The sequence below is a fragment of the Branchiostoma lanceolatum genome, chromosome 2 (genome assembly GCF_035083965.1).
Source record: "Branchiostoma lanceolatum isolate klBraLanc5 chromosome 2, klBraLanc5.hap2, whole genome shotgun sequence".
Lineage (NCBI taxonomy): Eukaryota > Metazoa > Chordata > Leptocardii > Amphioxiformes > Branchiostomatidae > Branchiostoma > Branchiostoma lanceolatum.
This window is the reverse complement of record NC_089723.1, coordinates 33,994,782-34,010,865: the sequence shown is the minus strand read 5'-3', so window position 1 is coordinate 34,010,865 and position 16,084 is coordinate 33,994,782. Positions and strand designations below refer to the sequence as shown.

Below are 16,084 nucleotides of genomic sequence, written 5' to 3'. Positions count from 1 at the left end.
CACTCTGTTGTATTCAAGGTAGGAACAAAAGTAAGATTTAGAATGTTGATGAAGGTTAGACTTTCAGGTAATAAGATACTCGATACAAAACTTACTCCAGCAACTGGATAAGTGTTGCTCAGGTAACAATAAATTTGTATTTTTGTGTCAAGTAAAATTTAGAAGAATTCTGAACAGTTGCTGCAGCAGCTTGACCTTTGACCTATATGATATTTGATACAGAGGTGTCTGATATGTGGTGCTTGTATATAGTTGAGATTTCATCAGGATTTAAAATCCTATTTTAAAGATTGGCTTTTTTTAGAAACTGTGCATGGTATTCATGGTTAGTTTTAGAAAGTGTCAACACATTTAGACTGGAGTGCTGTTTAATGATTTTGTGCAATATGGGAACAGGGCCATCTGGACTTACTCCAAAATATTTGCACACGCTGACAGATTTTTCACAGACCTTCAGTAGCGATACCAATGCTTTCCGGTTAGAGAGTGGTATTGATTGTGTTGTTTCCTCACCAACCTAATATCAGACTAAAACAGCAGGTTTTTCTAAGCCCTGATGAATAATTGGTAGCCCCAGAGTTAGTGCATGCTGGCCAATTGATCTATTTTAGATAAAGGCTTTCTTCCTGTGTGCAGGCTGCTCTCATGAAGGATGTGTCGTATTGCTATTGTTAAGCATTGATTGATCTTTTCGTAGAACCAGGAAACCAAAATTGAGTCAATAAAAAAACCTGGCTTCACTCCGTTGACACTAGCCTCCGTTGCAGACTCCTTCCGGCTGTTGTCTTTTAAGTTACCGTTTTCTTAGTACATTTTTTTCTGGACGAGAAGGAGCCAGCAATAAGAAAAAAAATGTAATAAAAAAACAGCCGAAAGGAGTCTGCAGCGAAGGCCAGTCGACACCCAGATCTTGGAATTAGCAGTAGCAGCAAATAGTGACAGAAGTGACTCCATAGACTTTGAAACTAAAAAAAAAAAGATGTATACTGTAAATCCATTTTAATATAGCTGTTTGTAATTTTAGCGGTTGGGGGAAAGGGAAGTAGTTCACGGCATCTAATTTTAACGGTGGGAACAAACATCACTGTCTCCACTGTTAGTAATCAAATATTTGCGATGATGAAATTTTATCGGTCGACTAGTGACTGTTAAGATTAAGTTACCAGCTGTAACAAATCAAGTATTACAGTATGTCTATATAGTCAATGTCAACTTCATGATTAAACCATACAGACTTATTTGTAAGATTTTTCATTTTGTTTTAATGTAATGTAATTCAAACCATCACAACAATTCTTGGAAAAAAACTTTCAAAGCAGTTAAATTCATACAAAATGGCCTATGATTACTTTCAGAGCTCTCCTTTAAACCTGTAAGAACCGGTTTCTTATTCAGCCACACTCTTTGTAGTGATTTGCATGTGGGAGTAAGGGTAGTGACTTGATAGTCCATTTGGTCGGCATTGATTTGGCCGTAATGGACTATCAGGGAGCATTCCGGCACACACAGATCACACGACACCCACACCCAGGCTCAGATGGCAAACCAGCAGAAATCCAGGGCAGGTCCCACTTGTCAAGGCATTTTATTTGTGATACGCTGACATTTACAACCCTTTCAACCGCAGTGGACTGTGATGTGTGCAGCCTTAACACATACTCTCTCGAGCCTACTCCATGTACTGTCATCTTCTCTCTCCAAGTTAGGTTGCTACCCCCCAGTGCTTACTTAAGTCGAGAGGGCGATGAAATGCCTGGTCTTTAGTATGCATTTCAGAAACTCCAACAGAATACAAATGACCTGCACAGTGACAAGCAGGCTGCCATATTTCAACAACAACTAATCAAATTCTGAAACGTTGGAGACAAACAGTGGATTTTCTGTTATCATGTTCAATTTAGACCCACTTAAAGTAGTCCTGATTTATCATATCAAAGAAAAGGTATTTCCAGCATTTTTAGTTTGAGGGTCTGAGCTGGTAAATGCGGTGCCCAGTGATTTGTGTAAAAACAAGTTAGGAGCTTGACCTTGGCCATTTTTAGGGAGTAGAATACCATTTCAGCTGTTCCTTCCTTATTACCTCCATGAAAAATGGAGGTATAGTTTTTGGCCCGTTTGTCATTGTGTGTGTTTTTTGTTTGTGTGTGTGTGTGTGTGTGTGTGTGTGTGTGTGTGTGTGTGTGTATCCAGAGCTATAAATTAAGAACCTCTGGATGGATTGTGACATTTTTTGGTATGTGGGTAGGTGTTGTGAAAGCATAGGCCGATATCAATATTGGACCTCCTGGTTGCTGACCTTGGTACCGCAGCAGAACTTCCTTTTTTTTAAATCTTTTATCCAGGACATGCTGGGGTCTTGTTGACTTTGTTGTGTATTACTTAGCTAATTTTGTCCATACGTAACTTAGCTTGCTATTTTATCAAGTTTCAACACTGACATGAGGATGTGGATCCACATGATGTACATGCACATCATGAAGTCATGAGATCATCAGCCAGTCTAAAACCTAACTATCAATTCCGAGTTTACCCTCAGGCTGTTTTTATCAGTCAAGATTGGCAATGTAAGATTAGTTTTGGAGCTCTCTGCACAATTAATGAAAGTGCTACAATTATAATTTTGTCACTTTTGAAAAAAGTTAAAGATGGACATGAAATGTGCAGCTAATGTATACATACAGTCCCAAACTGATTATACAAACAAATACTATAATGTGTCTAGGACGAAGGAGAACTCAGGTGATAACAGATAAAGCCACTTTGCACTAATGTTGCACAAAGCTCTTACCCTGCCTGACATACAGCATCTCATACACAATGTATAAAGCACATGCCCCTTGCTGCACAATCCTCAAGGTCCAAATATTCCACAGTCCCAACATGTTACGTCTTTAATGGGTCTTATCAAAACCACTTCTGGGAATTTCCCATCCAGCCGCAGAAACGTAGATGCTTGCATGTTTTTTCACCGCCGCAGTCATTTTCGCCCATTTGTGCATGGAAGAGTGGCAACCAAGGACAAGGTCACGTGAGAGGGTTCCATTTTTACATCCGTGCAAATGCCTCTGAGCTCTGACTGGCAAGCCTGCCACACCGCTAATGCCTCTAATTGCACAGCCAGATGCTGAAGGGCTGTGGTGATTTGGCACTAACACACACTACTTAATGCACCGTGCACTTCCTAGGCTGCAATCCCCTTGTTCTTGAATGATCAGCCGGGGCATGGCTGTGGTTAAGGATGACGAATTAGTACTCATGACTCTCAGCAGTTGTAGATTTTTAACTTGTTGCTCACAGTCTCGAGTTAGAATGCAATGCCTAGCATTGGTGTTGCTGTGCATATTGCTTAAGTGTATAAGGATGGCCCAGCATCCTGAGTCCTTGTTTTCTTTCCTCATTTAATAGGACTGAATTGACAATTTTTCTCTTCTTGCATGAATAGCAGATACATTTACTCAATAGCATCATAAGAAGTTGCAACATAAAATGTTGATATTGATGTTGCAATAAAAATCTTTGCTCAGTTTTTCTGTTTTGCATGTACAATGTAAATATGTAGTTATCTGTTTCTCAAAATACACAGTACATGCTCATGTATATTATTTCTTTTGATGATTTACGAAGATGATGATATCAGTCATACAATCATTGCTTTCATTACCAGTGTTTTTCTCTGTCGATGATCTACTTAATTTTCCATCATGACTTATACTTTCATTTTGCTGATTTTGCCAACTAAATTCTATTTTGCCAGCTATTCGGTAATTGACAATGTTGGCAAAGCATTGTTGTTGAAAAGCACTGTGTACAACAATACCTTTCTGTCTTTTAGCAGTCCTTCAATATTGGACTTGTAAAGGAGACAGCTTGATGTGTGAAAGAAAATTCTGCCAACCTTTCATTTTGTAACATGATCATGAGACTGGCAGCCACTGAAATCTCATCATTATTCATTAAGTGTCCCCATTTGAGTCATTGCATAACCACAGATCTGTTTTATGAGTTGGAACAATGAATCTTAAAGATATTCTATGTCAACGTAAAGAAAATCAAAGAGAACAATGATTTTGAAAATAGAATCAAATAAAACAGAAATAAAACAGAAAATAAAACTATGATAAGATAAGGAATTCAAAGCACTTGATAGAATTTGAGAAAATGAAATAGAATTTTAGAAATTTAAATCGAATTTTATTTCAGAATTTCACATCTAGATGATCACCTCAAATTGTAGGCAGTGGACGGTGCTGTATGAAAGGGATGTGTTGCAGTTTGCATATCATTCTGTGTGTAATGATGATTAGTGCTTGACTGAACTCTGAATAAGTAAGAAATACAACTTGGATATATTCACAAAGAAATATTCATATCCAGATGTCAAGTTTTCCTGTCAACTGCAAAATCTCATTGAGGCATGCTGTAAAGGACTTGAGTCACTCTCAAATAATGTGTATCCTGACAGTGTATAGATTTCATTAGGGTAATTGGGACCTGTAAATGTTGGTTGCACAAGACAATCACAATGTACATGTATTGTAAGCTAATGCCAGTTAATCCTGGGTTGCAATCACTGAACAAAATGAACAAGTATACTTGAAACTGCAGCATGTTATGCAGGTTTGTACAAGTGTCCAAATTACATGGAGGAAAGACCAACATGGCCCAGTTACCAAAAAGCACTTTGCAACGAGGTCTCCATTTGATGGTGTCCTATTTACATTATCAATCGAGGCTAAAAGCCCGGTAGTTTGTGTTCCCAGTCAGATGCTCGAATGTGGCTCCATTGTGCCGCCTAATTTTCGCAGATGAGACGCGTGATTTGGGGTAAGTGGAGGAAGGCTTTCCACTGCCACAAGGGCTTTCTGGGGTATGAAATTTCCATCTACGTGCAGTGATGAATAGAACATGGCAAGTAATCTAGCGTAGGACTTGACCTGACATGTATGATTTGCACGCGGGATGTCAGGAAAGCAATCAGCTTGTCACTGTCAAATCTGTATGACCCGAGGTATCATCACCCTTTATGATTGGATGCTGGATTTTTCCATGTTGTGTAGCTGTCAAGCCGTCTTGGAAATCAGTTGCTATGATGAAGGGACTGCCCAGTTGTTATCAAGAATGATTAAAAAAAGCCTGTTTCTTGTTGGTATTTTTGTATCTTAATCATTCATGATGATGATAGATGAGAAAGCCTTTTCCAATAGGTATTACAGATTGCAGACAGCATGATTTTGGCTCAAATGGTGGAGGGTATTTTGGGTTATCTATCGCGGGAGATTCTCTTGATATTGTTGTTGCTTCAGAATCATGTTATATTGAGAATGAAAGTCAACCTAATGCATCTTGCATGAAGAAAATGTAATAAAAGCATCCTTTTGCACAGCATTCCATGATTGGCATGAGGTTTATGACCAATGCAACCAAAGTCAATTATGATTATGATATCATAGTACAGCCTATGTCAATCCCTTGGAAATCAGTCACTCAGTTAATCTAAGGGACCACCCTAAAGATTGATAAATTAAAATATGATGTTGTATATTTATAGTGTTCCGATAAATCCTTCAACAACTGTTCATTTTGCTCCCAGGAAAACGTGAGGGACAGGACAGAGATGACTGGGGCTGGGAAGTCAAGTCCAACGTGAGTGCCCCAGCTGGCTTCGCTTCTACAGCGAAACCTCGAGATGCCATCCGCACTCTGACAAGAGAGGACAAACCAAGGGCTACAACTATCAACCACATTAGCATAGCACCCTGGGCACAGAAGACACCCACCGTCTCTGTGACAGTGAGCACCACCACGACCACAAGTACACAGTTAGGGGTCTGGGCGTCCCCACCTCACAGGCAACATACCCCGCCTCAAAGTGCACCGACAAATGCTGCAAAACCATGTGGAAAGGATAGGAAAACATATGAAAATAAAGGTAGGTTTAAACTTGATTTTGTCGATGGAACTTAAGATATAATAGCAGATTGAAGAATTAGTAGTAATGCATTGCCTTGGAATGTAGAGGCCTAGAATAGTTTGATTTTGCTGTTTACTTAGTATTCCCTAATTAGAGTATGGACAGTTTGTTGATGAAAGTTAGACATCCAGGTAGTAAGATACGCTAAAAATAATTACTCAAGCAACTGGATAAAATTTTCAAAATTTTCAAAATTTATCCAGTTGCTTGAGTAATTATTTTTGGCGTATGGACAGTTTGGCTTATGGGCAGCATTTGGCCATCACCTTTTATATCTTATTGCTATTCAATACCATGTATATGTGTTATCACTGTAACTGCTTCTGTGTTGGTAAGACCAGTTCTGAAAAAAAAATCTAATAGATATAGATTCTATGTAATTGACTTAAAATGTATTTTTTTCCATTTTTTTTCCTTCCAGCAACGGGCACTGATGACCTTGACAGTGGCATTGACTTCTCTGTCATGACCTTTCGGGACGAAGACCTCGGCGGTACAGAGGTTCAAGTAAAGGCTCCGACCGACCAAAAGAAAAAGAAAGAAAATTCCTCAACCCAAGCAGATCTCCAAAGCAAAAACACACATTGTCAAATTACCCTCAACAGCCCTACCAAAAAGCACACACCAGTAAATGATGCAGACGATAGAAATCTGCAGAAACCAGCCCGGATGAATCTGTCCATACATGGTTTTAGTAGTGATATTAGTGATAGTGAGAGTGCAAATAGCCATAGCCCAGTGATAGAAAAACAGGACGTAGAGGGTAGTGAGAAAAAGGAAGTCGAGTGTGTGAAAAGTGGGGAGTGTAGTCAAGGAGAGGAAATAGAAGTAGAGAGCACCGGAAAACTAAGTGCCTATTCAGATCCTGTATCAGGGAGCTGTTGGAGGAAGAACCATCGGAGACCGTTTCGAACTAACCACGAGAAGGTCCAGGCCTGGCGAAACAGAAGCCGCAGGTACCTCGCTGTCCAGCCTCCACGGGAAAACGGCTTCCACCACGACGGAGACGCCGCCTCCACCGAGAGCGACAGTTCGCAGCGTAGCAGGAAGTCCAACCGGAGCGTGCACAGCAACGCCAGCAGTAACGGCGGCGACCGCAGGGGCCGCTATCGCAAGAGGCGGAACAACTACCACGCCCGGTGGAACGGGAACGTCGACACGTGGGTGGGGGATGGCGGCTGGTTCCCAGTGGAGCCCCCCTGGGGGATGGTTCCTGCCCCCGCCCCAGTGTGGACGGACCACTCTAACATGATGCCCGACTGGCAGAGGATGGAGTACGGATGGCTGGAACCACCGCAGCGGGGGAGGGAGGGGAGGGGTGGCTGGGTGGAGAATGGGAGGAACTGCCCAGGATCACATAGTGCCTCTGCTCAAGCAACTCAGGGGACACAGGTATTGCAGCAAGTCTTACTGTTTAATGATCCCTTCCCTATTTACTTCTAAAATAAGAGGAGAGTAAAGCCTTAAATCTGTTCATTTTTGGTTTGTTATATATTTGGTATTTATAAAAAAAGTCAATGATTTTTAGCAATCATAAATATGATCTCTTCCCTATTTACTTCTATTTACATGTACTTCTGAGATAAGAGGAGAGTAAAGCCTTAAATCTGTTCATTTCTGGTTTGTTATATATTTGGTATATATTTATAAAAAAAGTCAAAAGATTTTTAACAATCAGATATATCAAATTATGAATCCAAAATATCCGCCTGGCAGAATATGTATCCTTATACTTGTCATTAATACTGCCCTGTGTGTTCCTGTGCCCTTATACATGACTGTATGTGTGTGTTTCTGTGATGTCCTGTAATAAACAGAATGCAGCATTGCCATACATTGCATATCCTCATTGCTGCTATTTTGTGTGAATCTGGAAGTATTGCAGAGCAGTATGGGTAAGGGGGTGACGTCTACCATCTCCAATTGCCTTGTTTAAGGATTGGGTAGAGCTCATTATCTAACAGTGCTTTCTGTTAAGGCGTGCAGTCATGAGATGAAAAATGAAAAGTACTGTTAGAGGAGTGTACAACTGACCATTGATTTTCTCATTCACTACAGGTGCCAAATCACAACGAGTGGAAAGATATCCAACTTGACCATGCTCTTCTCGAAGACTGGCGTAGGCGCCTTGAGAAGCAAAAAGATTGTAAGAAGTCCGAAGCTTCAGAAACGGAGTCTCAAACGACGGAGAAAACCGTCATAGAGAACGGCGACCTGCACTCGAGTGAACATGACTCAAGTACGGAGAAGGTGCTGACCAGTAGCACTGAGTCACAAACCAGCAGCGATGAGTTCCAAGCTCAGACGGAGCCCAGGCCAACAAAAACCCGCTCTACAGAATGCCAGACCAGCGAGATAGGTTCCAAGGAGTGTGAGACTCATTCGGTGGAGTGCCAGGTAGGAGGCAGCGAGGCGGACGAAAAGACTGAGGAAAATCTGAAAGAAGCCGTACCGGAGAAAAAGGAGCCGAGGAGAAAAGTGAAAAATTCTAAGAAGTCGTCATCTGCCAATTCTTCAAAGTCTCAGACCCGGGAGGCATCAAAGGAGGCCCCAGATGTTAGCATTCAGTCTGAAAAGGAAGAGAAGCCAAAAGAGTTGCTACCAGACAAAGAAATCCTACACATTGAGGACCAAATAGGGACACAGACCCAAGACAATGAGGAAAATAGTGGCAAGGCAAAGGAAGACGTCGAAGAGACAAGTGACAATGACGATACGTGGACAGTCGTTCTGAAAACACGGGGCAAGAGAGTCAAGCACATACACGTTGTATCAGCTGCAAAAACAAACAAAATAGTTGAAGCAGAGACAAGGAATGAAGCTGACGGTGGGGAAATGCTGCACGGTACTAGCACAAATAGCATCAGCACTCCTTCAAAGGGGGACCATGAGACAAAGGTAAAAGTTTGAGATAAGACAATTGTGGAAGTGCACTTGATTCAACAAAAAATGGCTCTGTAGTTGTTCAGCTCAAATAAAAGTCAGGACAGTTTTAACAGAATCTAGTTTGTTTTGCAAGTTTCCAAACAGCACACATACAGAGCTAATTTTGTTGCACCAAGTGACTTCAAACTTCCCCCTGCTGCCAAAACCCTATAGTCAATAATGTTAATAGATTTTGTGCCAAAGCTGAAGATTGTTGTGTACTGGCCAGACATTCATTCTTATCGTTGATGCAGTGTGTCATACAAAGTCCTACCAAGAAGAAGTAATAATGCCCGGGTACCTCTTCACTGAAATTGATGCATTGATCCAACTTGAAAGATTCCACGCTTTAGATCTATGCCATAGACCATTATTTCTCTTAACTCTTGTAACTTATTCCTGCAAAGGTAAGGGTCACTTGCATGATGCCTTCCATTTCTTTTGAATCTAAAGATGTCTTAAGAGTACTTGAGATGAAACTGTTTAAGTGAAGTGAAGATGACTCTCCTAAGGAGTTCTTCATGCTGAGATGACTTCTCAAGGAGGCCTTGTTGATATGAACTTTGACTGGAAGTCTCAGTAACAGCTCCGTTTTGGCATCTAGAACCAGGGCCATTAATAGCAGCCTGAAGGAGAAGTTCAACAAGAATATTTACAAGGCAGTAGACTATGTTTATCATAGTACAAGTCGTGTACTAGTCCTTCAAATACCTTAAAAGCAACCAACAGGACAGCTATATGTCATCTGCCAAGTACAGGATTTGTTATTCACTTGGGGCACCTTTTTCTCATTGTGAGATTAAAAAGAGAGAGCCTCAGGATTCATTGTAGTATGAAAGTACATACCTATCAAGACAGTGCATATTTGCTCACTCTGTTCAAAAGAATGCATTCAACTTGATGATGGCAGCTACTTTTTGTTTGTAGCCAGTCCACCTGTTCAATATGCGTGGGTGAAAAATGCCCATGGCATGACAGGTCCCATTTCCAACAAGAATACATCTCTGCCCCACGGCTCATGGGATCAGCTGTCCTTCCTCCTGCAAGCAGTGATTACTGAAACACTCCCCTGTTGAGAAATGCCCAGATGGTCCGTTTACATAATGGGATGGGTCACATAAAGGATGTTGGGGGCTTTACTTGTTATGTCATATCGCCATGACGTCCTTAGGGCCTAGGTGATATTGAATATCAACTACAGCGATTTAGTAGTTCTTGCATTCTCTGCACGTCACATTGTTTGGTGGAAGCGAAGGTCCACAAGTTATAGCAACTGTACGTAAAAACAAGAGAAACGGTTACTGTAACAGTTACGAGGGTGTTCCATTAAGTTTTGCCTTTTGCTTCATAACAGGCTCATTTTTTCATCAAATGAGTTGAAATTTGGCACCAATGTAAAGGCACATATCGTCTTGGGACTGACCGATCTCAGTTTGTTGTTCAAATTTTCATTACAGACAGAGCTGATTTCAAGCTGACCACACCATGGTTAGTCCGTTGGAAGCAAGATCAGTTCCTCTCTGAGTCACTTACGATTACTGTAAGAAGCTGAAATTACACATGTATAATGACAAATGTCTCTATAGGTGACATGCCAATTTTAATTTCTAAAATCTTAATAGTCATTGTTTTACAGCTGCTAGAATGGAGTGAGGTGTAATATTAGAGACGGTTGAATTCATAGCTGAATACGTAATCTGTTGATTAAAGGTTTTGTAGAGTACTTTTCAATCAATCAAGAGGAGCGAAATTTCACTCAGTCATTAAGTGTTTAAGTACCACAAATTATGATAAGTTTCGTTCCTCTTAAGCTATGGAAAAGTAGTCTACAGAAACCATTAATCAACATAATGGTTATTCAGGACCCTGACGACCGCTATGAATTCAACTCAAATCTCACTCCACTCTAGAAACGAAAATAAAAAACTGACTAGATTTTAGAGACGAAAACTAGCATGTAGCTTATAAAAGTACGGCTTTTGATACATGTGCAGTTTCAGTCTCCTACAATGGCTATAATTGGGTCGGAGCAAAGTTTGATTACACAGTAATTGAACCATCCTTGTGCTGCTCTTTGCTTCTGACGGACTAACCATGGTGTGGTCAGCTTGAAATCAGCTCTGTCTGTTATAAAAATTTGAATAACAAACTGAGATAGGTCAGTCCCAAGACGATATGTGCCTTTACATTGGTGCCAAATTTCAACTCATTTGATGAAAAAATGAGCCTGTTATGAAGCAAAAGGCAAAACTAAATGGAACACCCTCGTATAATCACATTGCAGAGCATAGAACAGAATAACCTCCATAGCAGGCTCTCTGGGGTTCTTATAATACACTTTTGCTGATGACTTCTCTTTGTACTGGGTTGTTTTTGCAGCCAGCCCATAACCATTTGGCTAAAAGGCCCAGAGAGGCTGCTATGGAGGCTAAGAACAGAAAAATTTTAGACTTGCCATCTTTATATTCTGTAAGTTACTGTTTCTCACATTTTCAAGAGTTCTTGATCCCATGCGAAAAATTTGATTTCTGCAATTTAATCATATTATGACCATACTGTTTCTATGTACATTAACTATTAGGTCCAGGCTGTTAAGTCACCAGAACCCAAAAGTGAGTCATCCACCCAGGGTACAAAACCTGAGAAGCAGGTTCCGAAAGTGAAGACGTTTGCCATGGTCGCCGCTGGCATCTGCACAGAGAGGAACACAGATCCTCCCCCTCAACCTCAACCTCCCCCTCCTCCCCCTCCTCCTCCCCCTACCCCAAAGCCAGCACCCATGGAAACACCCAGCAAGAAACCTGAAACAAAGACTGAAAAGGTAAGATACTAAATGTGTTTCTTCTTCTTCTTTCATACCGCTAAACCCAATAGGAATTGGGTTATCAGCAGTCTACACCGTTGATACATAAATTAGTAACAAAACAAGTGACCGATACATAAAAACAAAGAGAAATAAAGGAAAGGACCCTAATTGACATAGGTAACTCATTCTGTGTGACTGTGCAAAAGACAAGACAAGTGAATTTAGTGGCCAGGTTAATGATATCTAGTACACATACATAATGTGTTTAGGGACAGGAATGATAGTTTATAGCAGTATTCTTAAATCTAAGTTGCAGAATCTATTAATGTAGCAAAACATCGTCATTTAAGACTATGTCGATCTAAGATTTACAGATTGACCAGTTTTGAATTTTGTAATCAACCCTTTTGGGAGACACAAAAAATGACAACTCAAGTATTTTGTGGGTTGTTTTTATTGCCTTCATCAGTAAGAGTGACCCACCACTTAAGACGCATAATAAGCTTGTGACTCCAGTAATACCAATCAAGTGTCTTTTGTGGACCCCAAACTGACGTCCCAGGAATTAAGAATTCCATTCTATGCTCTACCAAGTCCAATTTAGTAAGATTACTTGGCTTTCATAAACAGCATGGATCGTACAAACACCAAATCTTGGATGCAACCATGCACATCTTTGTAATCCCAGCTTATTTCTTCAATAATGACTCTTTTTACTCATCCGTAGTGGACAGTGAAACTTGCTAATATACACTTTAATTATATGAGGGAATTTGCTCCCTACCGCTAAGGGGCTACTCTGGCACCAAAATTGGTTCCATAGGTGGTTTTTATGCCCCACTCTGATTTGAATAGATATGGCACTTGCAGTACTGTTTGAGGAGTTTGGAAACTTCTTCGGTTGTATAACAGTTGCTTTAAACTCAGTGTGATACGTCAAGCCCTTCAAGTCCGTTTTATTTCTTTGACTTAGATGAAGAAAGAAAGAAAGTCCATTCAATCCATCATGGCACACCTACGCCAGGGCGTGGGAGGGAGAAAGTGACATCTGGAGGGTTTATTAGTGTTGGCTCAAGCACAGGAATAAAACTGCCAATTAAAAGTACCTCTGATGTCAAACGGGCCAGGCGTGGATAGGCAATTGGATTTGGGTCACTCTTAACGGAGGTGTTTTCATCATCACAGGTGGTACGCAGGTTATCGAAAATCAATCTATTTTGCTTTAGAGTCCCTAATGATATAGACTTAGTGATAGACGGTTCTCATCTCCCCACCTGCCAGGCCCCCTTTCATGTCAGCAGGTAGCAGAACTGTTAGCTATCAGGTAGTGATCAAAGATGGCAGGAGTGGTGGAGAATGTGATGTCTGTTTCTCACGTATAAAGGCATTTTCTAAACAATTGTGTGTGTGTATATACAAGCATGAAAAGGTGGGTTACATAGTCGAATGGTCAGGACAAACAAAAAACCAGCTGGCCAGACTGTCGTAGGACCGCTGGAAGTCTTTTGTTGAAAGTTATGCTGCTCCTACAGTAAAAGCTGTTGGACTGATGTACAACATCTATGTGTATGTGTGTTCAGCAGGGCTGTTTCCAGGAACTGTCCAAGAAATTTGCTTCTTGGGACAGAAAAGATTTTTACCTCTTCCATCCAAAAAATCTTAACTTTATGTTATGACATGAAATTGATAAAAATGTATGTTCCTAAGCTCAAAATGGCAGATTTAATGACAAAAATGAGATGGACAAAAGATTAACAACATGAAACAGACAAAGAATTAAAACTGAAGACTACCCTGGTGTTCATACATATCAATATTTCTTATCAATTCTTTGAGACACTGAATAAAACCTTGTGTATATTTTGACAAAAAAACATCAATGAGGATTGCAGAAATAAACTCCCTCAAATAGGTACATCATGAGTTTAAAATTCTATTCAGGTTTGCTGGAAAACTACCTGCCACGTGACAGTTAGGAGCTGTTGAAAGGTGATCTATGACGGACTGGCTAATTAGAGTTGTTCAGTTATGCCACAGTGATCAGGCTCCCATGAGACGCCCCCATTCAGACATTTACAGAAGCCTTAGCGTGCCCAATGACGTACATTCAAAATAGGCATGAATGGAAAGGAGCCATTCATAAAGTGCGACAGACGCTTCCATCTGTACATATTACTCCAGGGAGAGAGACCCAACCTAAGATTTGCCGATTCTAGACTGTCATTTGTTAAGCCCCGGTGGTGTGACATGCTCGATTTCTGAGTGTATCTTGAGTAATATTGGATCGGAGGCTGCCAATGACGCAAACCCTTTCCCCTGCTGACCTAGAAGATATTTCATGAAAGGTAGAGCATACAAAATAACCTTGGGGGTTGGCACACATATCCAGGTCAATGGCCAGCCCTCGCAATGGTCTGCAAGTATATTTTGATTATGCAAATTTGAAGAAATTCTCACATTGATACAAAAAAGTAATATTTTATCATAATAGTGCTTTAACATTTCTTCTCCCTTTCTAACATCTCAGCAAGATGCTTGTCCGAGAGAAAAATACTGCCTTTACTCTTATACTGCATGTTGAAACAACCGTGAACAACTGGTTGGGCAGAGAATCTTAATGTAAACCTGTAGCAGGCTTGAATTATGCTCCACAGAAGTAGATGTGTCAAGATAGGGGCTCAATGACAACCTCCTGGGAAGCCTCTGCGGTACGAGCCGATCATACCCAGAGCAAGTGAATATTGCATGGTATCTGGTATGGAAACACTTGTGGAATGCCTGATCAGGCTTTGGCCAAGCAGTAGGGCTTTCTGTGGGGATGGCTTAAAGGATAATTTTGCATTGAGTAGTCAATGTATATAGCAGATTCAATCTCTGGTGTGAGTTACAACGCCATTTTCAGAAACTTGAATGGATATTAGAGCAGGAGTTATCAACTAGGAACGTAGAAAAGCAACTACTGTGGTTGCTGCTTTTGATCTTAGAATATTTCAGAGCTCTGCCGACATTATAATCAGTGTTGCATGTTCATGGAATACATAGTGTTTTAGGTTTTTCGATTTAGGGATCGAGATGGTGGTGCCATTGGTTCTGAATACCTCAGTCTACACCATTCCTTGCATGATAATGTTGTATACTTGATACTCTTCAGTGTTCATAATGTTATTTAAACCCCCTCCCCCAACATTCACATGCTGGATTATGCTGACACAGTCTCGTAACAGTGAAAAACTTTAAATTGAACTTCAGACATTGACTTTCGATTTTTGTCGATTCCAAAACAGCCCTTCCTACTATTCCCTGCAGGAAGCAGCTGTTGCTTATGAGGAATGACACCTTATTAGCACGGAATAGTTTTTTAAACCGTTGTTGGCACCGAATGCTGTCATTGATCTTGATAAAAGGAGAGCTTATCATGTCTAGCTGCCATATGTAATAAAGCAAAGCATCATGACATTTCCCCCCACTGTTCTCTCTGCTGTTCTGGAGAACACAGTATCGCAGGGAAAAAACCCATCAGGTTATGTTTCTCTATCTGGTCCTAAATGAATTAATATATGGAGATTTTAGTGTCTTGTATGCACACGCAGGTATAGTATGGAATGTGCCATCAATTTTAGTACAAAATTTGTTACCATCTTCTCTGTCCTTGGTGCTGAAACGCGTGCTATACTTATATCCAGACTTTCTGATGTGCCTGATGTTAATGCATCAGTACCAGTACCAATTCTTGACTCCTGTCACTCTCCTTGGTGCTGAAGATATCTACAAGCTGTCACTCTTTCCATTGTCCTAGGTTTAGTTAATACTGTTGCCATACATAGTCCTACATGGTATTGAGTACATAATACAGAAGAAGAAGAACTTCGTGACAATTGTAGCTGGTACAATGTATGGCAACTTACGTGCATGATAATTAAGCTATTGCTAATTGTTGACAGATATAGAGAACTAATCTAATCTATGACTAACAGTAAAATAGTCTAAAAACAATGTACATGCTAACGCTCTAGAATACAATATAATGTTGGTAACAGTATGCTGTGTCAGGAATGTATGATATTGTCTCGTTTTTGCACAGAGTTATATACAAACTTGCCTACATAGGTGTATATATGAACAGGGCATGATAGTATCATATTAGATATATCTGTTCTGGTAGGTGCGGATATTGTGTCGGATGTACATACAATAGATTGTAACAATTTTTGTCGGTCATCGGCATAGGTTGGACAGTCCATAATGAATACAGGTGTGACCTATTGAATTAAACAACCATGGGTGGAAGAGTGAGCAAGTGACTTGGTAGGAGTTTGGCAGGCATGATCTGAGGCTAAGGGCTCATCTTAAGAGTAACAGGCGTAGACAAGCAAATATAGCAA

At 40.5% G+C, this 16,084-nt stretch overlaps 1 protein-coding gene across 2 annotated transcripts in view; it reads left to right on the top strand.

The window, feature by feature from the left end:
- LOC136428768 (uncharacterized) overlaps positions 1-16,084 on the top strand; it is a 48,683-nt gene that overhangs the window by 27,110 nt on the left and 5,489 nt on the right. For both annotated transcript variants that reach the window (XM_066418510.1, XM_066418511.1), the window contains exons 4-7: positions 5,591-5,929; positions 6,393-7,363; positions 8,030-8,869; positions 11,478-11,717. In XM_066418510.1, the coding sequence (XP_066274607.1) occupies positions 5,591-5,929; positions 6,393-7,363; positions 8,030-8,869; positions 11,478-11,717 (2,390 nt within the window). The remainder of the gene's footprint in view (positions 1-5,590; positions 5,930-6,392; positions 7,364-8,029; positions 8,870-11,477; positions 11,718-16,084) is intronic.